Source organism: Culex pipiens, chromosome 3, assembly GCF_016801865.2.
Source record: "Culex pipiens pallens isolate TS chromosome 3, TS_CPP_V2, whole genome shotgun sequence".
Lineage (NCBI taxonomy): Eukaryota > Metazoa > Arthropoda > Insecta > Diptera > Culicidae > Culex > Culex pipiens.
The window spans coordinates 101,760,642-101,787,351 of NC_068939.1; the positions used below are offsets into that span (position 1 = coordinate 101,760,642).

General features: G+C 38.7%; 2 protein-coding genes across 18 annotated transcripts in view; one reads left to right on the top strand and one right to left on the bottom strand.

Moving 5' to 3' along the window:
• Nucleotides 1-48: 48 nt before the first annotated feature.
• Nucleotides 49-12,925, bottom strand: LOC120418835 (probable Ufm1-specific protease 1). 3 transcript variants are annotated; one of them, XM_039581355.1, is made up of 3 exons: nucleotides 5,290-5,576; nucleotides 5,051-5,231; nucleotides 49-1,704 (listed from the first exon to the last, which is right to left on the bottom strand). In XM_039581355.1, exons 2-3 carry the CDS (start codon nucleotides 5,177-5,179, stop codon nucleotides 1,171-1,173), a joined length of 663 nt encoding a protein of 220 aa, XP_039437289.1. In that variant the 5' UTR covers nucleotides 5,180-5,231; nucleotides 5,290-5,576; the 3' UTR covers nucleotides 49-1,170. The 3 variants fall into 3 exon arrangements, with proteins under 3 accessions (XP_039437289.1, XP_039437288.1, XP_039437290.1); XM_039581354.2 differs by having other exon boundaries at nucleotides 5,051-5,214; nucleotides 5,290-5,567; XM_039581356.1 differs by lacking the exons at nucleotides 5,051-5,231; nucleotides 5,290-5,576 and adding an exon at nucleotides 12,847-12,925.
• A 1,338-nt stretch (nucleotides 12,926-14,263) lies between these two features.
• The window catches only part of LOC120418809 (probable serine/threonine-protein kinase DDB_G0282963), a 79,808-nt gene continuing 67,361 nt past the window's right edge, over nucleotides 14,264-26,710 (top strand). For 13 of the 15 annotated variants that reach the window (XR_005605622.2, XM_039581317.2, XM_039581307.2 and 10 more), the window contains exon 1: nucleotides 14,264-15,066. The gene's annotated coding sequence lies outside the window, so the exon portion shown is untranslated. The remainder of the gene's footprint in view (nucleotides 15,067-26,710) is intronic. The other 2 variants (XM_039581306.2, XM_039581319.2) reach the window with 2 other exon arrangements.

Sequence of the window (26,710 nt, forward strand, 5' to 3'; positions counted from 1 at the left end):
AGCGCTCTTTTTGGACTTTCGGATCTTGGCCAAAAATAACAAATGCCATTACATTTAAACAGATATATGAACAATCGATATGACTTTGTAACAACAGATAATAATCTTGGTAAAAATAAATACAATAAACAAGAAAATACTCTTCACCGTGGGGTTAAAACGTTTGTTATTTGCTATTTTTGCAATATTTTAGGGTAACTGAGTCGAGGAGTTTGAGGAGACCAAATATCATTACACAAAACGGCAGTGTACGTTTATTAAGCCCGCTGGTTAATGCTGCTGCCCCTTCGGTCGTATGGAGATCATCTGCTCGAACTGCAGACTAGATTCGCTCCTCGATGGCTCGTACACAAGTGATGCTTCTAATCGTTATGGCAATTCGAGATTTGAGTTTGGGTGGTGGTCGATGTTTATGTCTACTTTTTTTGTTTGCTTCAAGATGATAATTTCGCTATAAATCTTCACCCAATTGACACCATTGGTCCCATTGAGATATACAAGTAGATACAATGAATTGAATACATTCAAATTTTTGTTCACGTTTTACGGTTGGCGCTCGGCGCTCTTACGAATTGTTGTATTATTGTTTTGTCATCTTTTGTTAATGTCCATACAACGATATATTTGTATATATAACTGGTACTTGTTTTTCTTCTATTAGTTTATAAATAAATTTGATCTACTTCGAAAATGCATATACTTTGCTACTCAATGTTTTACTAAATTTTACATCGACTCGTGAATCGTTCGATGGAGAATATATGAGGCTAGGCTCGCAAACTAACTTGTGCTTCTGGCAAAAGTGTTTAATGCAGAATAAACTAGACTCTTTTGCTTCAAAAGTATTGGCAGAAATATATTTATTTGACCAATGCCACAGAGACGATGTACATTGAAAATGTTGATCCAATTTCTGTTGCTTGGGTTTTAAGGTGAAAGAAGATCTGAAATTGTTCAATTCCAGTGTTGTTATGTTGAGCATATTTCCATTCCAAACAAATATCTTTCGTGGCTATGTGTAGTGCAATCGATTTCGGTTAGTAGTAGTTAATGTTATCACGTGAAAGTCGAGTGTAAGCGCATGCTTACGGTTCGGTGCGAATCGATACTATCAAAAGTGCTTTGATTCACTTTTGTACAAACGTGCTTCCTGCTCACTAGACATGCAAATTAAAGCTCTTCTTTGATCTTCACAATCGGAAGACAAAGATTGTAGAAGGAGCTATCGACAAACTCGTCCACTTTCTGCCATTTGACGTAGTTCTTGGTGTACAACTCTTCTTTGGTTTTAATTTTCCCAACGAAATGAGGATCGATCACCAACAGATAAATGTCCGACGAATCGGCGCTGATGTGAATGCCGGCAATCCCTTTCGAAGCCGCATCCATGTCACCTCCCATCATTATCAAACCTCCGTGCGTTTCAAAGTATTCCTTCAGAGTGTCGGCGTGTTTGGCGATGTTGTCCCGCTTAGATATATGTATCACCTTGCACGAAACATCAAAAAGGGTGTCAATCACGTAAATTGCCTCAAGCGTTCCGATCCACTCCCGGGAACCGAAGAACCGTTCCGGCTTATCCTTGATCTCGACCAGCGTTTGCTGAATCGTTGGAATATTCGGGACTTCCTTATCCGTAAGGCCTTTGTTGAGTATTACCCATGAACAGATGGACTGCAGTGTTCGGTAGCCGCAGCCCCAACCCTGAAACGACAAGAATAGTGATAGTAAGAAATTATCAAATGCTCCGATCTAAAAATTGACCAAAAAACAATTTTTGATCTTCAAAAGTCATTGGAAAAAAAGAACTCTTAATAATTTACGAGAACCTCTATGTTTAAAAAAATATGCGAAAAAAAAATAAATTTTGGCAGTAGATAACATAAACCATGCCAAAAATATGCAACGGTAGAATGTAACAAAAAATAGTTTTCAGCGAGCATTCAGGGGCTTGTTCCGGTGGGCCTACTGAGGTCAAACCACATATGGGCTTGATTTGACGTAACAGCCAGGTTTTGAGCATTCTAGAGCTCGTCTACAATGTTTGGCATGAATGCCCACCAAAAACACATTTTTGTTACATCCTAAATGTAACGATCTTATTTAATAATCAGAATGCAAGCAAAAGCTATGATTTTGCCTTCCTCACTGAGGTAAGGCTATAATCCTGCTCTAAAATTGAACTTTTTATTTAAAGCTCGAAAACCCACCTTGATGTATACATATCGACTCAGAATCGAAAACTGAACAAATGTCTGTGTGTATGTGTGTGTGTATGTGTGTGGGTATGTGTGTGTGTATGTGTGTGTGTATGTGACCAATAATGTCACTCAGTTTTCTCAGCACTGGCTGAACCGATTTTGACCAAACCAGTCGCATTCGACTTGGTTTAGGGTCCCATACGGTGCTATTGAATTGTTTGAAGTTTCGATAAGTAGTTCAAAAGTTATGTATAAAAATGTGTTTTCGCATATTTTCGGAAGATGAATAAATGGCAGTAAACTGAACCAAACATCATCATGTTATACATCGGTATTTAGGTAATTGAAAAACCTTTCCAACGAGTCCACAACATTGATGATCTGGCAACCCTGTCTCGAGTTATAACCACTTAAGTGATATTTATGTACTTTTTTGTAGCCGGATCTCATTTAAATGTATGTAAACAATGTTCGGATCCACCATCCGACCCATCGTTGATTAAATAATCGAGAGACCTTTACAACGAGTCCAAAACATTAAAGATCTGGCAACCCTGTCTCGAGTTCTGGCCACTTATGATGCCACTTATGAGCCCTTGAGTGATATGTGTGTTTTTTTTGGACCAAATTTGTGTCCAAACCTAGGTCCAAACCCATCATATTACATATCACCCATTGTTGGAAAAGAGTGAGGAAGGCACCAACCACATAGGTGGATTAAGTTAGTTTTTTCGTTTAAATTGCACTAAGTTCAAACAACGAAAAACAGCGCTAAAAGTTTCAATTATCCTGAATTTCCTTGATTTTTGAGGATCAGGAAATGGTTTTTTACTCTTTGTACCTTTGTACTTTTCATTTTGACTTTAATTAAAACAAAACAATTGTCAAGCGATCGGTAATTGCAGACATATAGAAATTTTCATTCCAATCAGTTCTGTGCAAGTAGCCCACTGAGAATTTTGGCTCGAGCCTCGAGTCGATCTGGCTCGAGATCAATGAAATTTTCAATGCTGCATGGAAGTGCGCGCGAAATTGCGGAGCGGAAATGGAATAATTTTGCGTGATCGCCATCAATTAACGGTGCGCGGTGGTGGCAGACAACAACACGCGGAGACAAAGCAACAGATCGTTGCCACCGCCAACGACGACGACGATTCTTCATCATCATAAGAAGCCGCGAAATTCCGCACCAGCGCGCGTAATGCTGCAAAACAGTTTGTTGCAATTACATTTAGCAGGCCAAACCAGTGTGTTATGTCTCGGCACTGTCTCTCGATCGGATCAGTTCGCGAGAACGGCAATTGCCACCGCCTGCTGTGGTCTGTTACTCATCGACGTCGTCGTCGTCGTGCGAGGGCTGAACGAGATCGATTGAAACGTTAGAATTAAAGCTGATTTTGATTGAGCGAGATGACGAGTCGGTCTGTGAATCGTCCTGATGTTATGCCATGGTGGGAAAATCACCAGTGCGTGTAATTATCACTGAATGTTGTGTGTAGCTTTGAAAATTGTGCTTAGTGACTAACTGGATGATTTTTTTGTTAACCATTACGACAAAGTTTACGACAAGTTTAACTCCAGTGCGGCCACAACAAAATCGAGATTTTGAACCCTTCTTTGACGATTGTTTACGGTCCATACAAAAAGATTTGTTTGTTTGAGCAATTGTCCACAAATAGAGGGGGTTGCTCCCCTTGGAACTAGCTGTCAAGTAGAATCTTCTCTGTCAAGAAATTGATTAAAAATCGTACAAAGGGTTATTTTACCCAGAAAAATAAGCTTTATCGTTGTGAACAATAATATCACAAATTGAAGCTTTTAGGGCCCAAGTTTCGAACAATAGTGTTGAAACGTCAACATCAGTTTGACAACTGGTTTTGATGATTGAGTACTTTTCAATTCGAATACGTTCGAATTAGCAAGCATTAGAATTCGGATATTCAGGTTTAGAGACCCCAAATTAGTTAAAATTGACCAGTCGAAATCATTTCTTATTTGGATATTATGAATTTTCCGCATAGCCGCCATCTTGAATATCTCGCTTCCCATAAAGATTCCAGCTAGGTGACCGCGATATTCGGACTCAGGAGGGTCGATTTGAAAGGGAAACACTCTTGTTTATAAATGTTCTGTTCCCTTTTGAAATGTTCGGCTCCAATTATCGATCTTCTAAGATTTTTTGAACATTGGCCGATCTGTAAACTATTTTGAATAGGGATGACTGTACACTTAACATATTCGCATATTTTTGTTATATTTTTTTAAGTTTTTGGATGATTTTTGCTAGATTTAAAAGCGGTCAAAACAAAATTCGAGCAGAGATTGTAACGCTACAAATCTATGTGCGTTTAAATCTTACAAAGCTCTCAACTTGTTTATTTGTTTTACATTCTCGCTACAATTCAGCATTGATTTCAACCAAGCACTCAGCTCATTCATACAACTTCAAGCCCTTGTCGTAAGACGAATGACACACATATCCAGGGTAAATGGTGTATTATAATTATTTTCTTGCTATTATATTTCATTCCGTTCCAATATAGTGCACTTGGCAAATGGAAATACTATAGCGTGCTGAGCTCTGTATGTTAGTGGATCCGATTTTCCCGTAGAAATGCTCTTTACCTTGTATGCGAACAATAAGGCATATAAATATAGAATTTCTACATGAGGCCCTCTTGGCGAAACAATGTTTTTTTGCCTTCGCTGTTGCTTCCGAAGGGAGAAAAATCAAAATTCACCTATTTTTAGATCTCCAAGAACAGACAGTGCTGCTGGCTCACACACTGGACAGAAGAACCGCCAGAGCTGAACATCGCTGATGAAATTATGTCATTCTACGGACTTACCACGTCCTGGAATCCGTCACACCCGTAGTGATAGTAGTGATAATTCCCGTTCATCAGGTACGTGCTTCCGTCGGGTTTGGGTGGTTCCAGATTGCTGTGGACGTTCAGCAACAGTTCTTGGAGTTCCATTTTCACAACTTGACGAACGAATCACACTCGCTACTCTGCAAAAGGGATTGGCCTAATAAGTGACATTTCCGTCAACATAACGCAACGCAGAGAAAAAAAAAACAACTCACGGATCGATGCAGCAGGAAATACAAATACTGCTCCGAGGTCAACCTTGGCCCGTCAACGATGCACCATGCACAACAGCTGACAGTAGAATGAAAGTGAAGTCTCCACCTCACACAAGACCTGGTTCTCTGGTTGCTTCCAAGATTCTACTAATGCCAACCCCAGACCCAGAGCGTGATTTTTTTCTCAATCACATAAAAACAAGTTGTTTACACAACACACACCATCGTCGTTTCTTTTCATTCATTCACACACGTTCACTACTGACTGTAGCCGACTGTTGGATGTCGTAATGTTGTCTCTGCCATGCTTTACTCTCCAGAAGACCCAGTCGCTCATCAAGCAAGTGTTCTTCTTTGGTTGATGATCTCGCCAAGATGCAGTGCTAAAAATAATGTCCATTCATTACCGAAACTTTTACGGCACGGCGTCATCACGGGAATCATCTGCCAGTTTAAGTGGATTTGAGTGGGTTTGCCTGTGTGCGTTTTGTCCATTTCAAAACAAGCCATCCCCAGAATGAATTTTTGTTCGGATGAATGAATGATGAATAAAAAGAAAATAAAACTACACAACTACATACATGACCAAGTAGGGTGATACATTACATCGAGTGTTAAATTTCTAGATATTATTTTACTCAGGGGTGCCCAACCTTTTGGCTATGCGGACCAGATCTGATTTTTCTGAAGCAGTGGCGGGCCGGTTATAAAAGTTGAAAAAGTAAACATTTTTTTCAATTTTCTTATGATTGGGTTCTTTTAAAGTAAATACATAAAAGCACCAGTGTTGCAAATATGATTCATATATCTTGATTTTAAGAATGAAAAACAAAAAAAAACATTCAAAAATGTGTTTATTTGACTTATTTTAATTTTTATATGTTTAAAATTGTACACCCAAAGGAAATATATAGCTCAAAATCTGCAACAGTGGATTTGCTGCAGAAAATGTCACATTTTATAACATTTTTTGCAGTAAACCCGTAGATCATTTTTGCCCGCGTGTAAACATTTCAGCGGTCTACAGTTCTCACCAGGGATGCCAGATACACAGATTTGTCTGTGTTTCACAGACTTTTGAGCTTGTGTCAGACATTTTTTGAGGTGCACAGACTTTTAAAAAACTTCATTAAATTAATATTTTGTAATCTTTTTTGTCGAAACTTATTTCGTTAGACTTCAAATGCTTAAAAACGCAATTTTTGATGGATTTCAATGACCGTGAATTGATATATTTGATTTTTAGACAAATGCACAGACATACACAGACTTTTATACAGACATTTTAAAAAACCAAGTGGCATCCCTGGTTCTCACCAACACATATAATGCTGGCCCGTCCCCGAGCAACACTCTAAAGAGAAGAATATGTTGGTGCTCTTTCACTCACATTTCATCAAGCGTCCATGGCGCGGTGGTAGTGTGTCGGATTAATAACCAAGAAATTGGTGGTTCAATCCTCGTTCTGATAAGGGTTTATTTGTGAAATACAACCAAAAAGCCGTCGGTAATGTCGATAATTGTCGGTAACGGAAAAAAATGTAATCCCCTACATCGCAAAAAATGCTTGAGGACAGTTTTCATGCAGATTTTGATATACTTTCTTGCCACCGTGTATCACAACCATGTGACCGCCGTTTGGGTGATATAGATATTGTTTTGATGATTGCAATTAAATACCTTGATTTATATTTTTATTAAAAAAATATTCATATTTCAATGAGCGTTGGAATTTTTTGAAATTTTTGATACATTTTTTAATATTTTTAAAATATTTGCAGCGATTTATTTTCAATATGAATATTTGGACTTTTGAAGCTTTTTTTTAAAAAAAATATCACTTAAAAAATGTTCTGGAAAAAAACATTAGTTTTGCTTACTTATTTATTTAAAAAAAAGAAAATAGAAAAAAATCTTCAGTTTGAAGTAAACACAGTTAAAACTGAATGAAATAACATTTAGTCTCTTTTTGTAAATTTTAAAAGACAACAATCCAAGTTTTTTCATAAATTTCACAATTTTACGAAATAGATAATTTTGTTTTTCTGCACAATTTTTCAGTTAAAAAATATCAATATAAAAATTATAAGAATTAAATTCAAAAATGAAGAATGTTCTTATATTATGTTAAAATTGAATCTATGACATTTCCCCGAAACCCATATTACCGAAGGGACATTTCCCCGAATGCCACTTCCCCGAAAAGACACTTCCCCTAATAGTCATTTCCCCGAATTCCATTTACCCGAATTTCCCATTTCCCCTAATCGTCCACATCCCCGAATGCCATTTTCCCGAATGGGCCACAATCCCGAATGCCACTTACCCGATTAGTCATATCCCTGAATAGTCATTTCCCTGAATGCCATTTCCCCGAACGCGGTCAAGCCGAAATGCCCGGTGCCCCGGAGCGCGCGCGCTCCTGGGCACCGGGCATTTCGGCTTGACCGCGTTCGGGGAAATAGCATTTTACAGTCGACTCTCTGCTTGTCAATATCCAAGGGACCGTCGAGGAAGAGAATCATGGCAACGTCCATCAAACAAAAACAAACTAATGTCAAACACCATTTAAAGCTTCGTTTCGCCAAGAAAAATGTTTATGCAAGCCATGAAAACTGAAATTATTGACAACCGGAAGAGATTTTTAAAGCAAACAGAATCCAAGGGACAGTCGAGGAAGAGATCCGTCAAGCAAGGGAAAATATCGAGGAATGAAGATAATTGAAGTATGCAGATTGAAGGGACTGAAGAATTCATCGATAGATGGAGAATTATTGATATCGAGAAGATCGACAGCCAAAGAGTCGACTGTATAAGAAAAAAAATGATGGCAATTTTTATCACATCAAACTACATATAATATTTCTTGAAAGGTTCGTATTGGCCTTGAATGATCAACTTTCTTTTTGGCTTCATTCAGAACAGACGTAGCATTTTAGGGGGGAAAGGGTGTTGAAAGGTTTGGTACTATTCATTCAAATACAATGAATTTTTTTATATATTCTCAAAACAAATACCTTTTTCTTATAGACATGATAGTAATAATGTAATAGAAGTTTTGTTATTTTTTATGATTCAAAATCATACCGTGCGATTTTCGTAGTACCCCGTATCAGTAAAACTCCGTTCACACTGATCATTTCAATCACATTGCTGGTTTGGGATTTGGCGAAAAGTATAATCAACAAAAACTTCAATTAAAATTTGTACCAGCCTTATGTACCTATTTGTTCAATTTTTGCGTTCTTGAACAAAATTCGAAAAAAAATCCTTGCAAATTTCTCAAAAACAGCATCTAATCATGCGGTTGAATACAAATGTTAATTGAACATCAAAAAAACTAGTTATTGGGTCCTAAAATTAAGCTTAAATTTGTGATATTATTGTTCACAAGAAAAATAAGCTTTACTAAGTACAATGACCCTTTGAACGACCGCAAAGGATTTAAAATGGATTTTTAATTCAATTTCTAAAAATTCACTTCACGGCCCTTCTTGGCAGAAAAGCTTCTACTTGACAGCTCGATCCAGGGAGGCCATAGTTGATCCATCGAAAAAATGTTGTCTTGTCAATAACTTTTTTTGCATAAAAATTTAAAAAAAAAGTTATCAGAAATGGTTATTAATCGTGTTTCTTACCGTTGTTCATAAAAATTGACAAAGGGCTTTACTACCCAATTTACAACATTTAATCAACAACATACCCGAAAAAGCTGAGAAAAATTGAGAAAGAAAATAACTGTTAGTCATGGAAAAAGGCTTTAGCGAAAATGATGATTAGGGGATATGCAAATTCGGGTAATTTTAAATTTAAATAAACGGCAATTGGCGTAAGTGTCACTTCGGGGAAATGGCATTCGGGGAAATGGCTGATTAGGGGAAATGGCATTCGGGGATATAGCCGATTAGGGGAAATGATATTCGGGGAAATGGCATTCGGGGATGTGGCTGATTAGGGGAAGTGGTATTCGGGGATGTGACCAATTAGGGGAAATGATTTTCGGGGAAATGGCATTCGGGGAAATGTCATTCGGGGAAATGTCATTCGGGGAAATGAGCTAGACCCGTTAAAATTTGATCTCAAGCTTATTTTGTTTAATTCAGACAATAATTTTATTTATTTAATACTTCACGAACACGCCTTAAGGGCCGGTCATAAAACTATTTTGAAAAGCCGTCGCGGGCCGGATGAAATGGCTTCACGGGCCGGATCCGGCCCGCGGGCCGGACGTTGGGCAGGCCTGATTTTACTTATTAGCAACATCGATTGAAAGGTTTGTCGATTTGTCAAGTTGTATACTTAATTTCAATAAGCTTTTCCACAGAAAAAAAAATGGTAATATTCATCAAGAAATGGTTACAGATTTTGTGTAAAAAAAGTGTAATATTCAGTGCTGTTAAACGTTTAAATTAACGACGTTTAACTTAAAGGAATCGTTAAACGTTAACCTAAACGTGAACGTGAACGGAGCCTAAGTTGATCTTAACTTTAACGTGAACGGAGCACATTAATTAACGCGTTGATTAACGCATTAATCCCCAACTTTGAGGCCCTCTATCTTCCAAACGGTAACATCTAGCGGGTTACTTCCAGTTGCACTTTATGGACATTAACTGTGACTATGAGTTCCCGGTTATGTAATTTGTCCAAAGTTGCCACCGGTTCCGGCAACCCGGAACATCCGTCAAGCATGTGTTTTTAATTAATTTTTGTCATTCAATTGACATTTGAGCCAATTATAAACGTTGTTTGTAGTACATAGGTAAACTGACTACATTGGGTCAGTTCAGGGTATCTGTGACCACTCCGGAACCAATTCCATGGTACCACGCAAATGGTTCCGATGATTGTGATATTCAAAAGTCGACCTGTTGCTTATCAAACAAAACATTTTTTAAAATATTATTATTAAAAAAAAAGAGGTAATATTCAACCTATCAAATTTTCAACATTCCAAAATTCAACTTTTTTTTATGTGTTTCAAAAATAATATATTCCCTTTATCACTTCCGTGTCCGCACGAGATTAAGCAGCAGTCAAGTGCTCAGTGCTCCATCGTTTTTTTCGATTTTTTTCGCCGTAGTTGATTGTGATTACCCGCGAGTTTGCTTCTCCAGCATGCCAAAGGCCGACCATGGCCATGGTAATTCGAGTGCGGCCTCGAAAAACCCGCGAAGTTCGTCTACAGGCCGTGTGCAAAAAGGTAAACAAATCAACGCCGTGTCGGCCGCGATCGCGCAGGGGAGCGTGAGCGCAGATGGAATCAACAAAAAGTATCTACATCCCGGATACGTTCCGAGATCACCAGTGCGAACCCGTTCCGGTACTACCGGTGCCACGACCAGTGGCACATCAACATCCGCCAACATCCCCATCAGGAACGAGTTGCAGATGCTGAGCGATGACGAAGAAACCAACAACAACACCGACGGTATCAGCAGCAGCACTACCGATGACGACGACGACGTTTCGTGCACGGAAGAAAGTGTCGACCTCAAAAAAGAACAATCCACCAAAGGAACGTAGACCACCTCCAATTTTTGTTTTGGACACGTTGGCAGACGATGTTGACGAGTTGCTGGAAGGCCTCGGATATTGTCTGAAAATCGGTAAGTCGTCAGTGTAAGTTTACACATTCGACGAAAAGAACTTCGACCTGGTTATGGAGAAATTGAAGCGTAAAAACTTCAAGTTTTACACATTCGACCCCGTGCAGAAGACAGCCGTTAAGGTCGTCTTGCAGAGGTACCAAGACCGCCCGATCTCATACCTCAAGAAGGACCTCTCGGGTGCTGGAATAAATTCAAAGACCTGCGGAAAACTAAGGCGCTGGACGGTTTTTGGGTAAACTGGCGGTTTTACTCAAAGAACCCGACGGACGCAGCGCAATGCCACCGTTGCCAAAAAATTTGGCCACGGCTCGCGGAACTGCAACCTCCCGCCCCGCTACGTGAAGTGCGGTGGGTCACACCTCTCGGAGGCGTGCGCACTACCACGAAAGGCGGACTTGGGGGACAAGGCAGAACAAACCAAGCCGCGCGTAAAGTGCGCGAACTGTGACGGCAACCATCCCGACAATTACCGCGGATGCGTCGCGCGCAAAGCCTACCTCGAGGAAGAAGAAAGCAGCAGCGTCCCACCCTCCTCAGCGAAGTACGAGCGCAGCCGTTCCTGCAGCAGGACAGCTTACGGTTCCAGCGGAAAACTTAGCGTTCCCTCCTGGTTGGGGGCGTTCGTTCGTCAGCGTGGTAGCGGCAGTACGGCCCAGCAAGAAATTACCGGGGAAGGTCTCTTCACCCTGCTCTCGCGATTTCGGAGCTGCCGGAACAAGGCGGAACAATTCCTGGCCCTTGGGGAACTGATGTTCAAACACATCTACAAAGGATAAATAACCTGTGATCTAGATATAAGCTTTCTCTTACTCTATCTATATTTTTTTATTTTTTTTCTTACTCTTGCTAGTGCCTTAGTTAAAGAAATAATTGTTCCAAAATGGATTATCACACAGCTGAAAGCTTCAAAATAACTTATTGTATTTTGATTATTCACAAATAAAACCGAATTGAAAATTGAAAAATATTCCCTTTATTATTCCTGGTTTCCCTTTCTACATTATGACACGTCGTTCAGGTCTCGTGGCCTTACACAGAAAAAAATGATGGTAATATTCATCAGGAAATGGTGACAGATTTTGTGTCGAAAAAAATGATTAATTTTACCTCAGAAAATGATGAATTTTCATCAGTTTTTGATGAATATTCATCAGATTCACATTTTTACACATTTTTTATGTAATATTACTCAAAGAAAGAGGTAATATTCAACCTAAAAAAATTTCATCATTCCAAAATTCAACTATTTTTCTGTGTTGAATTTTGGAATGTTGAAAATTTGGTAGGTTGAATATTACCTCTTTTTTTTTGAGTAATATTACATAAAAAATGTGTAAAAATGTGAACCTGATGAATATTCATCGAAAACTGATGAAAATTCATCATTTTCTGGGGTAAAATTCATCATTTTTTAGCCACAAAATCTGTCACCATTTCCTGATGAATATTACCATCATTTTTTTCTATGTATGCATAGAGGACTACCGGTCTTATCAGTGTTTTGTACAACTAATTAGACCGGTAGTTCTTTGCTTCGTGCGGCTTTGCACTCGATCTGATTAAGAGCCTTTAAAAATTAGAAAGACGCAAGATTCTCAGTAAAAATATGTAACTGAATCTCTTTGTTGATGTTATTTTCAGCGAATACCAAGGACACAAACTCGCTCACCTCCTCTATTTCATCATTATTCACTGCTAGAGGGTTGAGACTTTGGATTGTGCCTTCAGTCGGGAGTAGATGCTTTTCATCGTCTCCAGGTTTTCCGAGACAATAAGGATGTCATTGGCAAATCAAGCAGCTTGCAGGACTTTTTCATAATAGTGCTACTCGTGACGAGGCCCACGCTTCGGTTAATACCCTCAACAGCGCACTCAAATAAGCCGTCTCTTGAAAACACTAGAGAACACGCTAGAGAACGATTTTCCGATGACGCACGGGACTTACACTTCCAACGGCGACCAATCCGGGCAATTTTCCACCCCGAACGAGCATGAACTACTGATCAACAAACAGCCTACTGCCCACTAAGCTGGCACTGGTTTCTACACGGAGAAAAAAGAGTTCCCAAAATCGTGAACAGGCGTTCATGAAAACGGGAACCTCGAACAAAGTGTTCAAATCCGAATTTTGAAAAACGTACCATGAAATTTGAACACTTTGTTCGTGGTTCCCATTTTCATGAACGCTTTTGTCTGGCGTTACGAAAAACTTGGCTAGAATAAGTGTGCCAAGTGTGTCTGAACTGCACGACAAACGTCCGCCTGCGCCAGACACTCAAATTACCAGATTATTTTCCGAGTGGGAAAATAAGCACTATTCAAAGTCAACGTGATTTTCCACTTGAATTTAATGTGTTTCACTGATTGATTTAAGCGCGACTTTTATTGATGGCTATAGTAGCGAGGCTCTCCCGTTTACAACTGACCGGCCGGCGCAGTGGTAGCGTGCACGACTAGCAAGTGTTTGGCTATTGAAATTATTTCATGGCCAATCACCGCAATTTCGATTTCGATTTTGCGATTGATATTTGAATGCTCTGTACTGCAGGGTCAGATCATGTGCGAAACACTTCGATGCGCTGTGTGAGTTTTGCTTAGTGTAAACACGGAGAAAAAAGAGTTCCTAAAATCGTGAACAAGCGTGTGTTCAAACTTCATGGTACGTTTTTCAAAATCGTACCATGGGATTTGAACACATAGAGGTTTCTACGTGCGCATGTATTGCGTGTATGTACACGAAAAAGATTGAGGTTAAATTTTGTCCGGCCAGCAAAATCAGATGGTGAGCTAGTGTGCGTACGCGAAACGTCATAAAGCTCTATTGTTCGAGGTTCCCATTTTCATGAACGCTTGTTTACGATTTTGGGAACTCTTTTTTTCGTGAAGGGAGCGTTATTTTATTACGTAACGCAATTGGCCGTGTTTTTTTGTTCACACTGAAAGCCCGACCATGGTAATTTTAAGAACATTTGCTAAAAATGATGTGGCTTTTTGGTAAAAGTTAACACATGTATGGTAAAATGTACCATGCATCCATAAAATAGCAAGGTAGCAATTACGACATCATTATCATTCGCTCCATATTGGAGGGTTAAAATTACCATACCGCGCTCGACATAGTAAGATTGACTGCGAATTCCATCAATCCAAGCACGGAATGTTTTCAGCCAAAAAAAAACGGCGGTGCGTGTTCTCAATTTAACCCTACAATATGTGGTAGCAACTGCAGGGTTAACGTTGAATTCAACCGTTAGACAGTGCCCCTCTAACCTAACCGAACTATGTCATTTTCACTGGTACGCCGTATTGCCAGCACTAGCAGCCAGCCCACAGCAAATATGGGAGTCGCGAGCAAGTAAGAATCGAAACATCGAGCCAGTCTGGTTGGAAATGTTCGCGGCGCAGCATCGTCTTGCTGTTTTTATTTTTTGAGTGTTTTGAAAGCAGAGATATTCAAGCGTTTTGAGTCAATTTGCGGTCTGGCAGCGGTTCCACGCTGAATAGTGACCGCGGGTGGCTGGTTTTCTTTTCTGTTTCGTCGGTTTCACGCAGTTATTTTTCGCAAAGAAGTTTTTCTCTCAGTTCGAAGCAGACATGTTTTCATGGCGATTTTCCGGCCCTTTGTAAATGGAGGTTGGTTACATGAGAGTGAGTGAGCGAGTTAGGCTGAATCCACACAGTGAACTAGATTGGGCGGTCCGCGTTGAAAAGCCGGAGAAGAGTTTCGGGAAAATGTGAAATAATTAGTTTTGATTATTGCTCGGTTTAGAAAAATTAGTTTCGCTAGACAGCAGAGCACGGAGTGTGAAGAAGAAAAAAAATTGCACAAAAGATTACACCTTTGTCGGTGGTTGTGTTTGTGCGTAACAGTGCATATATAAAGTGTTTGTATGTATGTGTGTGAGTGCGTAGTGCTGATGGCAGGATAGGATACACACGCAAAGGAATACGAAAAAGGATATCCAACGCATACGATTTGTACACAGAGAGCGGCACTAGAAAAAACAGGCAGCAGCAGGCTAGGAAAAAAGGTTAAAAGTCTGCTTTGGCTGGCCAGCAGACCACGATCAAAGGTGGCCGCAGTAGAAGCAGACGAATGAAAAATAACTGCAGCTCCTCTCGTACCGCTGTGTGAAAGGTTGCCGCTTCCGTGTATTTGTGCGAGGTGAGTACCTATTTTTGTTTCAGGAATAAAGCAGTGACCCCCTGCAATATGTACAGCAAACTACTCAGTAGTATCCATTATACATTCAAGTTATTCTTCCGAAAATTTATACCCAAATCGAAATATGGTGCTTGATTCGTAATTTCATACAAAAATTGTATTTAAAAACAATTAAAAGAACATCATGTTTTGAAAATCTCTGCAAAATTAAGCTTCACTTGACAACAAAATTACAAGTTATAAAAAATCACAGTTTAAAAATAACGGATCTATGAGTTTTTAGGTAGTTAGATTTTTCTTTATATTTATACAGTGTTTTTTTTTTTTTCAAAACAAACATCCACCGTTTTATTGTTCTATCACTTTGCTCTGTACTTTGCACCTGGGCCTTGTAAAGTCAAGAGGCATGATTTGATCCTAGTGCATTAGTTAAAATTTGGGTATACATTTTTTTTCTAAGCACTATGGACACCACTTCATGCTACGAGAACTCGCTTTGTCGCAGCCCCAGGGCTTAAGCGTTGAGCGATAAGCTGTCTTCGTGAACTAGGTAGTTCTCCGATAGTGAAAATATCACAATTGCACAAGACACCGCGCTTCTGTGACTTTTTCACTATCACAATGTGGGTTTTAGGTTGGGACTTCAGTTTTATCGCATGCTTGGTTTTAAAGCAAGGGTCTTTTAGCTGGAAAGTGCCATTACGCATGCAAAAAGCTTACTTAAAATCACAAGCTCCTGAAAAAGCTTTTAAAGCGGCCAATTAGCAGTACATAAATATGGCGCTTAACGCGTGTTCTGATTGAATGTGATTGACCGCTATCTTGAATAAAAAATAATAAAAAAACTGAGAAATTTGATTTAAATTTGACGAAAACACTCATTTATGCTGAATTTTTTTATATAAATAATGTAGCGATGGATGTTTAAAAATAATCTGGACATTTTTTTCAAAGAATTGCATTAATCTAATCTAATCTAATCAGACCCTAGCGCAGTCAATCTTTTGAAGGGATCCTGGAGAGTGCCTTAGGTTAGATGACGCCTAGCACTCTTCTTGTCATTTATTAACATTTGTAGTGCGCCATTGCATTAGAATACATTGAAACATCACAAGCGTTAAAGCGGCCAGGCCTACTGCGTAAAACCGTATCGCAGAGATGACTCATAATTGGGTTGAGTTTGAGCACTGAGTGTTCGAACAACAACACAATTCTGAATCGACAGGGGAGGAAGAAGCGTGGGGACACATCACCATACGCTCGGAGATTTTGGTTGTATTCGTTGGGAGCACCATGCTAAGAAGGTTTGGTACTCCGGGACCCTCTGGGATGGGTCATTGTATTTCCAAGAATGCCCTGGACACTATTTGCCGTGGTTATAGCGCCACAACTCGCTCTGCATTTTTTTTTTCAAGAATTGCTCCTCAATAAAAAATCAACCGCAGCTGTATTTGAGCCACCAATTGCGAGAAATAAGTTTTCAAATTATTTTGATTAGCTCCAATATCTTTTATTTATCATCGCCATTTTTGCAAACCATCTCCATTTTATCATTTGGCAAAACAAAGACTTATTTTTTGACAAAATAAAACCTATTTGGCATAAGACGTTTGAAGACGTACAAAATGGCATTTTTCCTTAACTCCTGACTAGGTTTTAACAAAGGTTTTATCGGAGGGCCTCGTGGCGCGGTGGTTATTTGCATTTGCGTAAAAGAGGTTTTGGGTGACTCACCACACATAACCTTCGGACGCCTAAAATGAGCAGAAACTTGCAACAGAGCCCACAAAAGACCCTGGGTCGTTAAAGTGGATTGCTTTGCTTTTTTGGATGTTGTTAGGATAGACCGAGACAACCTTCTGCGGAGGTCCTTTTGGGTTTTAAGTGAGGTTTATCGGGATTCTGGGGAGGCTTTTACGACTTAGTGGTTTTAATGTTTGTTTTGGTTAATAGGTTTTATAGCGGTTGTAACAGCTTTGATAAATCCTAAAATGTTACTTGGGTTATGATAAATTTAACTGCCGTTCTACGCATACACTCAAACCCCGATGGTTTGACACCAACTGTTGTCAAACGAACGGGGTCACTTTTTAGTTTGACACCGCTTTTACACGGAGTTCACACACACTACCAATTTATTTGTATTTGTAATTTTTGTAATTCTACTCATAATCAGTCTCCATTCAACCTTTTTTGTCCCTATTTGTCCCAGTTAGCAGTTATCTAGTTAAACTACGTAGAACTGCTTTACGTTTTTCGATTTATACGAGCAAAAACATTCTGAGAAACTTTTCTAAAAATGTAGGGGAAGGTGGGGCAAGACGACCATAAGGGGCAAGAGGAACAATCGCTCGTACGGCAGTAATTTTTACAATTTTGATTATTTCCAGTATGAGGAATTGTTGCTAGCAATGCATTTAGCTGATTCTACTACCACATAACCGCCAAAACGACGTAAACGCCACTGGGCATAAAATTGAATGAAGTTTTTTTTTCAAAACCTTCGTTTTCTTATAATATTTGGATAGTGCAAAAGGCTTAGGGTTCGTTTTAAGGCTCATTTTATCAAAATGCTATTTTTCCGAGATCAGTAGTGTCCCTACCAATGACATGCACCTTTTACAAAGTATGATTTAACTTTTGGTTATTTTTGTTGAGAACTTTAAGGCAAGTGTACCATATGGATTTTTAGTATGGAAAAAAATACGAATTGCTGCAACAACATATTTTATTGTGAAATTAATACATAAAAGTATTTAAAAACTGATAAACAATCGTTAAAAAAAATAGTCCAAACAAAATATAGCGATATCATGAAAATTTACTATTTATCATCTAAGTAATTATTTTTTTTCGTAAAAACGATCAAATTTTTAGTAAAATGTTATTTTTTAATCTAAAAATGAAAGAAACGTTTAAAATTTTTCCTAATCTGATGTATCTAAGTGATAACAGTTCAATTGTTAGCAAATAAACATGTTGTTTCATGCATTGTTCCTCTTGCCCCAACGGGTTGTTCGTCTTGCCCCACTAGTTGAGTATAACGTACGGAAAATCAAAAATTTAAAAATCAATTTTTTACATAAAAAAACAGGATTTGAAATAAGATGATTATAAAAAAAATCCGACAAATTTTTTAACGTTTTTAATGGGTTATAACGAGCTTTCGAATACGGTTTACAAAATGTTTGCTTTTGTTTACAAAAACAATCTCATTCCATCTACCACTAAAGTTAATAATTTCTACTACTAATCACCCATTTCAGAAAGTTTGCTTGATTCAGGATCAAACTGTGATCACATACTGAATAGAATAACTCCTACCCAGTAAAAATCACAGATGTTTGTTCAGTTTTTGATAATCGGTCGATGTTTATACGTGATGGTGATTTTGCGATTCCTAATAAATGAAGTGAATATTTTGACTGATTTCATACCCTTTTCCCAGTGAGGAAGACTGTAGAGCTGTACAATCCAATAACATAAAGTGCTTCGTAACTGTAACTGCGCTGCCCACTCACAAATCACATCAGCACCAAACAGGAACCCGTTAGGGCTCAATTTCAAGCACATTTCACGGATAAAAAAGCAAATCGTCTCTATAGCAAGAGCCATCAGCACAGTCTCATTAGTTCTCGACGCTCGGTCCAAAGTTGACCAAATGGAAGTTGCTGAAAGAAGCTTGAGTTCTTGAGATGGTCAAAGATGCTGGATGATCTACGTCAGCCTAGCCTGTAGGGAAAACACAATCTCATGGAAGTGGTTTGAAGATCTAGCGAAGTATTCTTTTCATTTCTTTTTTCTATCGTACAGGAAACTTTGCAAAAAAAACGAAACAACTGCAATTAATATTTTATACTCAACTTGCGTTGTGCATTTGGCCAATATAGCGAACGATACACGCAGATCCACAGTATTTAATGAGAAATGAGCAAGTTCATTGGCTCCAATCGAGTTCGAACGAACGTTCGGCTGAAGCCTGCACATCACGATCACTTTCGTGTGGCACGTTGATTATTGAAAAGAGAAAGAGAAACACATTTGACGCTGTTTTTGTTTAGGAATGAGGAAAAAGTCGTGGAAGATTAGTTTGTTAAAAATTCTGAAAATTTTAATAATTATGAAAATCACGTTCCAAGGTAAATTTATCGGAAAGCCAATCTTTTAAATCTTAATATTTTAACAAAACCGTATAAAAACCTGGATTGTAACTCTATTTAAAAAGTTGTTTTGATGCTTCACAATGTAAGTTTTACGTCAAGTTTCGAAACTGGAACAATAGTTGCCCGCGAGGTAGCTATTAGGCACAGCACAACAGCTCGATGTGAAGACAGCGGTGATAACAATCGGGGTTGATTATCATTTTGCAGAGAAGTAGCTCAATTCTGGGGTTGTTTCACCATTATGTATATCAAATGCTTCTGCAGCTGAACCATCGCCGGTGAGGAGAACCAGAGTAAGGAAAAGACTGGCTGGCAGATGGTTTTGTAACAGCAGAGAGAAAAGCATACAATTACATCCATGTACAAGCACGCGCGCCGCCTTACTGCTGGTGAACGCGGAAACCTCGGAGATGTATTCAGTACACGCTGTTGGGTTTTTGGTTCGAGGTATTGAAGCTACTGCTGAGATGCTGGGTGTTATGGATGGACGATAATGGCGCGCTTTGAAAAGTGCACGCGAGCTGTTGATAGGTCGCGCTCTCCTTTGTCCAGAATGCCTAGTTGGTGCCGTCATTGTGCTTATGTCACTTGGCAGAAAATAGCATAGTGATACCACGGACTGAGCCTGTTGTAATTTGGTTGTAATTGGCAGTTCAAAAAACTTGCTTAAAATTTAAATCTTTTAGAATCCACCGAAAATTTTACAAGACTATAACATGCTACATATTACACAAAGGCATTTAAAATACAATTAAAATGTTTCATCTGGTTACCCTATCTCAATGAAGTAAAACTTATACACCGTTTTGAGGTAGGATCTCTTTACTTTCTACTACACTACAGTCATCTGAGGCGAATCGGGACACATGGGTTGACTATGCAATGAGGCATATTAAGAGCAATGTTTTACTAGAGTCTGTTACAGGTCGTATCGATGTGCTCTAATATGGTTGAAACTTCTAGGACCATGTTCATCTGTCTACACATGAGCCTTCTACAACAAAAGAAATGGGGTACAACGGACATTATAATTGATTCGTCTGAAAAATGTTCGACGAAGACAGTATCTACGTTCTCGTGATCCTGCACTGAAGCGAATTCAAAAAGATTTGCAAAAGGTTATTGACCACAGATTCACTCTCCTGCGAAATGAAAAGTTCGCAAGAGATGTTGAAGAAATTAAACCTTATACCAAACCTTTTTGGAAACTTTCAAAGGTTCTTAAGAAACCACAAAAACTAATCAATTCAATTCAATTAGTTTTTATTAGTAAATAATCAATTCACAATTTCGTAATTCTTATAACCTAATAGAGTTTTGGAGTACCTTTCAGCTATGATTTGTACTTTAGTTCATTTTGATGCAATTGGATATTCTAACAATGGATTTGTCAACAGAAGGAAAAATCATTTAAAAAAACCTTCGAAATTTGCCAAGGAAAAGGATAGAAATAGAAAAGCTTAAACCTAGATCACAGTTTGTTTTGTCTTTTGACGTCGAAAAACTTCGCTGCACACGGCAGCTTATCCGTTGTAGATATACTTCATCATCAGCTCACTAAGAGCTTGGAATTGTTCTGCCTTGTTCCGGCAGGCACGAAAGCGCGTGAGCATCTCTCTAGCAAGAGCGAAAAACTCGGGAAGCGTGAAGAGATCATCTCCGGTAACGTCTGCTTGTCCCGGTGAAGTACCGCTCCCAGCACAAAAACTAATCACTTCTTTAAAAGATGGTGATAATGTGCTATTAAATAATGGGGAGAAAGCTCAAAAACTTGCTCAGCAGTTTGAGAGTGCTCATAATTTCAACTTGAATGTTTTGCGTCCTATTGAAGATCAAATTTCAATAGAATTTCAGAATATTGTTGAACAAGAATTTTCATAGCATAGCATAGCATAGCATTGGTGTCTACCCGTAGCTGCTACTTCGTTATTGACCAGGACCCCCAAACATTGCTCCGTGGACCACAGATGAAAAGTAGGAACCAATCATCACCCCTTCGCAATTTTCAAAGGTCCCTATCGTGCTGATCAATACCGACGCCGGCCACGACCAGTGGTGAGACACGGGGAAGTGGATGGGAATGTTAGCCGATACTTGAGTGATGGGACCGCCAAATCGACTGCGTCTCCGACAAAGTATCACATGAGTTTTGAGGGGTTAGTAAGATGGGTATGAGGTCAGGATTCACTGTGGTAGGTGATGCGACCATGAGCAATTTGTTTATCGGTTGAAATTTTAAAAATCTTATGCAGCCGGCAGCGGAAAGATACCTATCTAGGGATTTAAATATAGTATTAATTCGACCGCGATTCTCCAGAAATTCTCCGTCGGCGTGCCTTCCGATCAACGGTGATGTAGGAAGGGCTTCATTCATTAAAATTATTTTATATCATATAAGCCTTAAAACATATCCGTCGACGTGCCTTCCGATCCTCGATGATATGGAAAGGACTTAATCCAGCAATACGACTTGCTTGTCTCAAAAAACAAAAATCGGATCGTTTCTATCGAAAACTATATAAAGAGAACAAAAATAAAATTCATCGGCCAACGAACGCGCGAACAAAAAATAAATGAAAAAAGAAGAAGAAGAAATCCAATCACCCCATGTACACAAATAGCGACACAAAAGAGACGGAAAATAACACGAAAAAAAACAGGACTGCGCGTCCACACAGGCACCGCACTACTGATGCCATTATTTAATTATACTGACCAATCACCCCATGCACTCGAACAGCGACACAAAAGAGACGGAAAATAACACGAAAAAACATGACTGCGCGTCCACACAGGCACCGCACTACTGATCAATATTGTTGAACAAGAATTTTCATCAGATGAAGTTTTTAATACGGATCTGAATGAAATAAAATTTATTGTCAAAAAATTTCAAAATGTGAAAGCCCCTGGTGAGGATAGCATTTTTTACAATTAAATTTAAAAAAAAAATACCAGAAGCAACTTTCAGTAGCTTAGTCAAAATTTTCAACAAACGTTTTGATTTGGCATATTTTCCCAGTAGTTGGAAAAATGTCAAGATAATTCCGAAATCGGATAAAAATCTTGCTGAAGTCTCAAGCTATCGGCCCATAAGTTTGCTTTCATCAATTAGTAAATTTTTCGAAAGAATAATTCTTAATAGAATGATGACGCACATTAATGAAAATTCAATTTTCGCTGATGAGCAGTTTGGATTTCGCCTTGGGCATTCAACTACTCATCAGTTGTTGAGAGTTTCGAATTTAATTCGAAGCAACAAATCTGAGGGCTATTCTACTGGCGCTGCTCTTCTAGACATAGAAAAAGCATTTGACAGTGTTTGGCATAAAGGTTTGATTGCGAAATTGAAAAGGTTTAATTTTCCGATTTATATCGTGAAAATTATTCAAAATTATTTGACTCTGCAGGTATTTTATCAGAAAAGCAAATCTGATCAACTACCTTTATGTGCTGGCGTCCCTCAAGGTAGCATTTGGGGTCAAATTTTGTACAATATGTCTACTTGTGACTTGCCTGATTTGCCCCCAGGATGTCAGAAATCACTTTTGGCTGATGACCAGTGATGTCAACCATCGCGGCGCTCGTTTTTGGTTCGCGGCACATTTTTCGTTTGTGGTGCTTTTCAGTTACGGAATTTGACAAAATGGTGTTCGAAGCATTTGTAGAACTCACCAACAGCAACATTTCTTCAGAACATTGTATAGCTGTAAAATTCATACGAAAAAAGTTACAAGAAGATTTCAGACCTCAGGACCAATGGTTCGCGATGCTTTTGTTTGCCTAACGCATTTTTGGTTGTAACTTTTTTTGTATTCATCAAAAATTAACACTATGTTCAGCAAAGTTGTACGATTTGGTGTGTTCTACAAGTCCTTCATACACAACTTTGTCAAATTCCGTAACTGAAAAGCACTACAAACAAAAAATGTGCCGCGAACCAAGAATGAGCGCCGCGATGGTTGACATCACTGCTGATGACACAAGCATCTCCGCCAAAGGTAGAAATCTTCGTGTCATCTCAAGAAGATTACAAAAAATCTTGGATATTTTCAATTCTTATTTGAAAGAATGGAAAATTACTCCAAATGTTGCAAAAACTCAACTTATTATTTTCCCTCACAAACCTAGGGCTGATTTTCTTAAACCAAAAGAACATCACGTTATAAAGATGAATGAGGTAAATTTAAAGTGGGAGGATCAAGTGAAATATCTTGGACTTGCTTTTGACAAAAACCTTACTTACAAGGATCACATTGAAAGTAGACTGGTTAAATGTAACAAATATATTAAATGTTTGTATCCACTTATAAACAGGAATTCTAGACTTTGTCTCAAGAATAAACTGTTAATTTATAAACAAATTTTCAGACCTGCCATGCTTTATGCTGTGCCGATCTGGACAAGCTGTTGCTTAACCAGGAAGAAAAAACTGCAGAGGATTCAGAACAAAATTCTGAAAATGATTCTGAAACTTCCTCCCTGGTTCAGCACCAGTGAACTTCATCAATTAGCCGAAGTTGACGCTTTGGATGTTATGTCCAATAGGATAATTGATGCATTTCGACAAAAATCATTGCCGTCTTCAGCTGCATTGATCCGCTCTTATTATAGTTTATAAGTTAGTTTTAAGGTATCCCTTTTCCCTTTTGTACATGTAGGACCTCCTACATTTGAAATCACTGAATAGCGAAAGCTACAATATTTCATGAATAAATGATTGTTGCTAGTATTTAAAATTGAGGTGAAAAGTAATCGATTGTGATTGGACACTCAATAATATTTTAACTGAATGAATGTACATGTAAGAAAAATCTGAATAAATATAAATTTAAGAAAAAAACGGACATTATAATTTGAGGCCCAATCTAAGTTATTAAAAAAAAGCTTTAAATTATTCGCATTTTTGTCAAACTTGATGAAACTCAGTTCTGTTTGGAAAGACTTTTGATGCACTTCAAGATGAGTCCAAAAAATCCTAGTTTAATTTCGCGTTTTCTTGTAAAATTAGCAAACTACTGTAAAAAGTGATATTTATATAACCCTAATGCATTTTTGTAAAATCCTCCAATACCCTCACTTATAAAGATCAAACGTTATAGATTAGTGTGAGCTACAAGCCCATAACATTTCGGCTATTGAGTTTTTTCAAATTCAAATTCCTACACAGTAAAAAATTGTGTATATTTGGAAGGTGATATTTTGGAAGGTTGAATATTACCTCTTTTATGATGTAGGATAATTTTACACAATTGTGAGACATTGCCGTAGTTACTTTTCAACGGTGTTATATATACCAAAAAATGCGCAAAGATCAGGCCTAAACGCCACTGATGTTGGTTTAAACTGCATTAGTGGCAAATATGCCTAAACAAAATGACATATGTGAAAAAATAACTTTTTACGGGTTAAATCCCAGTTAAACTTGTGACCCAATTTTTAGTACTCATTCAGGCATTCTCATATAGTTTTTGATCTGAGCAACATTTTTTTACCCGGGCTACTAGCTATGAATACATGAAGGCCGAGTTTTATTAGGAAGTTTGTCTTTCGAAAGGACTCAAAATCTCATTGTCATCCATACTCCATTACCTATATTACGCAAAATCTATTGAGAAATAATTCCCTACTAAAATGTACGAGTAGATACAATCTTATGCAGATTTCCCCACGATGGTGACGCTGGACATTGCCTTTAGTTTTCACTAATGGCTCAGTAATGGTAGAAGCCTCCGGTCTCCGATGAATCTACAAATGAAGGTAACGCGAATGCATAAAACAAAATTACACCATACTCCGCTAGTTTTACCCTAGACTTCGAATCAGCACTCGGTCGTTCCAATCTGATAAGTTTTGGTTTTATGGCGAATTTCTTTTCCCCAACCGAGTTTGGATTTCTCGACACGCTACCACACCACACCGGCAGTGCAATGTTTCTATCATCGAGGAGACTCCGATGTCGTTGTTGATGGGTGGCCACGTTGCAATCCGTCGCAATCTGAGGAAACAGCATCATGCAGAGTCGACGGTGTGGTCAAATCCGGGTTAAATGTGATGAAAGACATCGACAAAAGATGTTACAAATATGACGGACCACATCTGATACCTTGTGTGAAATTCAATAGTTGTGCTTTACCCTTCTTTCTTGTTCACTTGATTCGCAGATCAAACCGGGTTGGACTTCGATGAGGTTAAGCGATAAAATAACTTGCCTCTTTATTTAGCCCCAGCTGCAAGGGTGCTAAATGGGTGCTACTTATACCGAAAGTCAGACATCGTTGCAACGTGTGTGAAACTATTAGCTGTATCGATATGGCTGAATCGTGCTAAAGCTCTGCCCAAGTGCCTTCTTTTCATTCATTATAGTTATAAGCTAATGCATAGTGCAGAAACACAGACAACGCGAAATAACATTGTACCTACATACAAAAATAGTACAACTCAGAAACCGTGCGGTCTGGCTGAAAAGAGGAGGGAGCTGTTTTCGCTTGACACAGTTTCACGTGCATATCGTGTTGCACATAAAAAGCACTCCTCGCGATCTTCTCATGCGATCCACAGGCAAGAAGGAAGATGGCCAAGGTGGTGGTGGATAGGTGAAAATGATTGCATTTGATGCTGCGCGTTCGCTCCGTTGATAATCTGCTGCTGCTGGTCGTGTTTTCAAACGGTAAGCCAATATCCTGGAATTGGCTGCGCGTTCCGTAGGCATGAAACGTCTTGAAATTACTCGCCGTATAATATTGCAATCCCCCTCCTCACTCCTCGTCGTGGTCGTCGCGATCAACACATGGACGTTCATGGCCAAGGGGGAGAAACGCGAGGAGGAAAGCGTTTTGGTTTGTGGCTTGTTTGCAGCAGGCAGCCTCCAAAGCGCGGAGAAGGGTTGGTCGTTGCAGCCACGAAACAAAAAAAGAACCCATTGGTAACCTAAAACCTCATTCAAAGATCAGTCTCAAACAGGGGTACGTACTCCACACAAAATATCCTCGTGCTCAGAGATTACCGCAAAACAGAGTGTCTCTATGTAGTGTGTTGGCTCATTCCAGGTTTGTATTTTCCCGGTTCGATGGTTGTGGTATTTCTTGTTTTTTCAACATACTACGTTGAGTGATTGCTTGACATTTGATTTAGTTATCTTTGTTTTCAACTTCCTAGTATATGCTTGTCGTATCGACTTTGAACTTTTCATTTGATTCCATCCATCATTTAAGCCAAATTAATCATCATAAATTAGATTTATTACAAATTTAATAAAATTTATGAAAAAATATCATGCATTGATCACTTATAAAAAATAAATTTGAAGGATGTAAAATCATGGAATGAGCATTTTTAGGGATTATTATTTTTGACGAAGAACTTCGTCTTAGGGCTCTATACAGGGTAGCAATCCAAAATTTCGCGAAGCGAAATGAAACCGAAAAATGAAACACCTTCCCCAAGCAGAGGGGAAAATCACAGAATCAGCGCGGCCGACG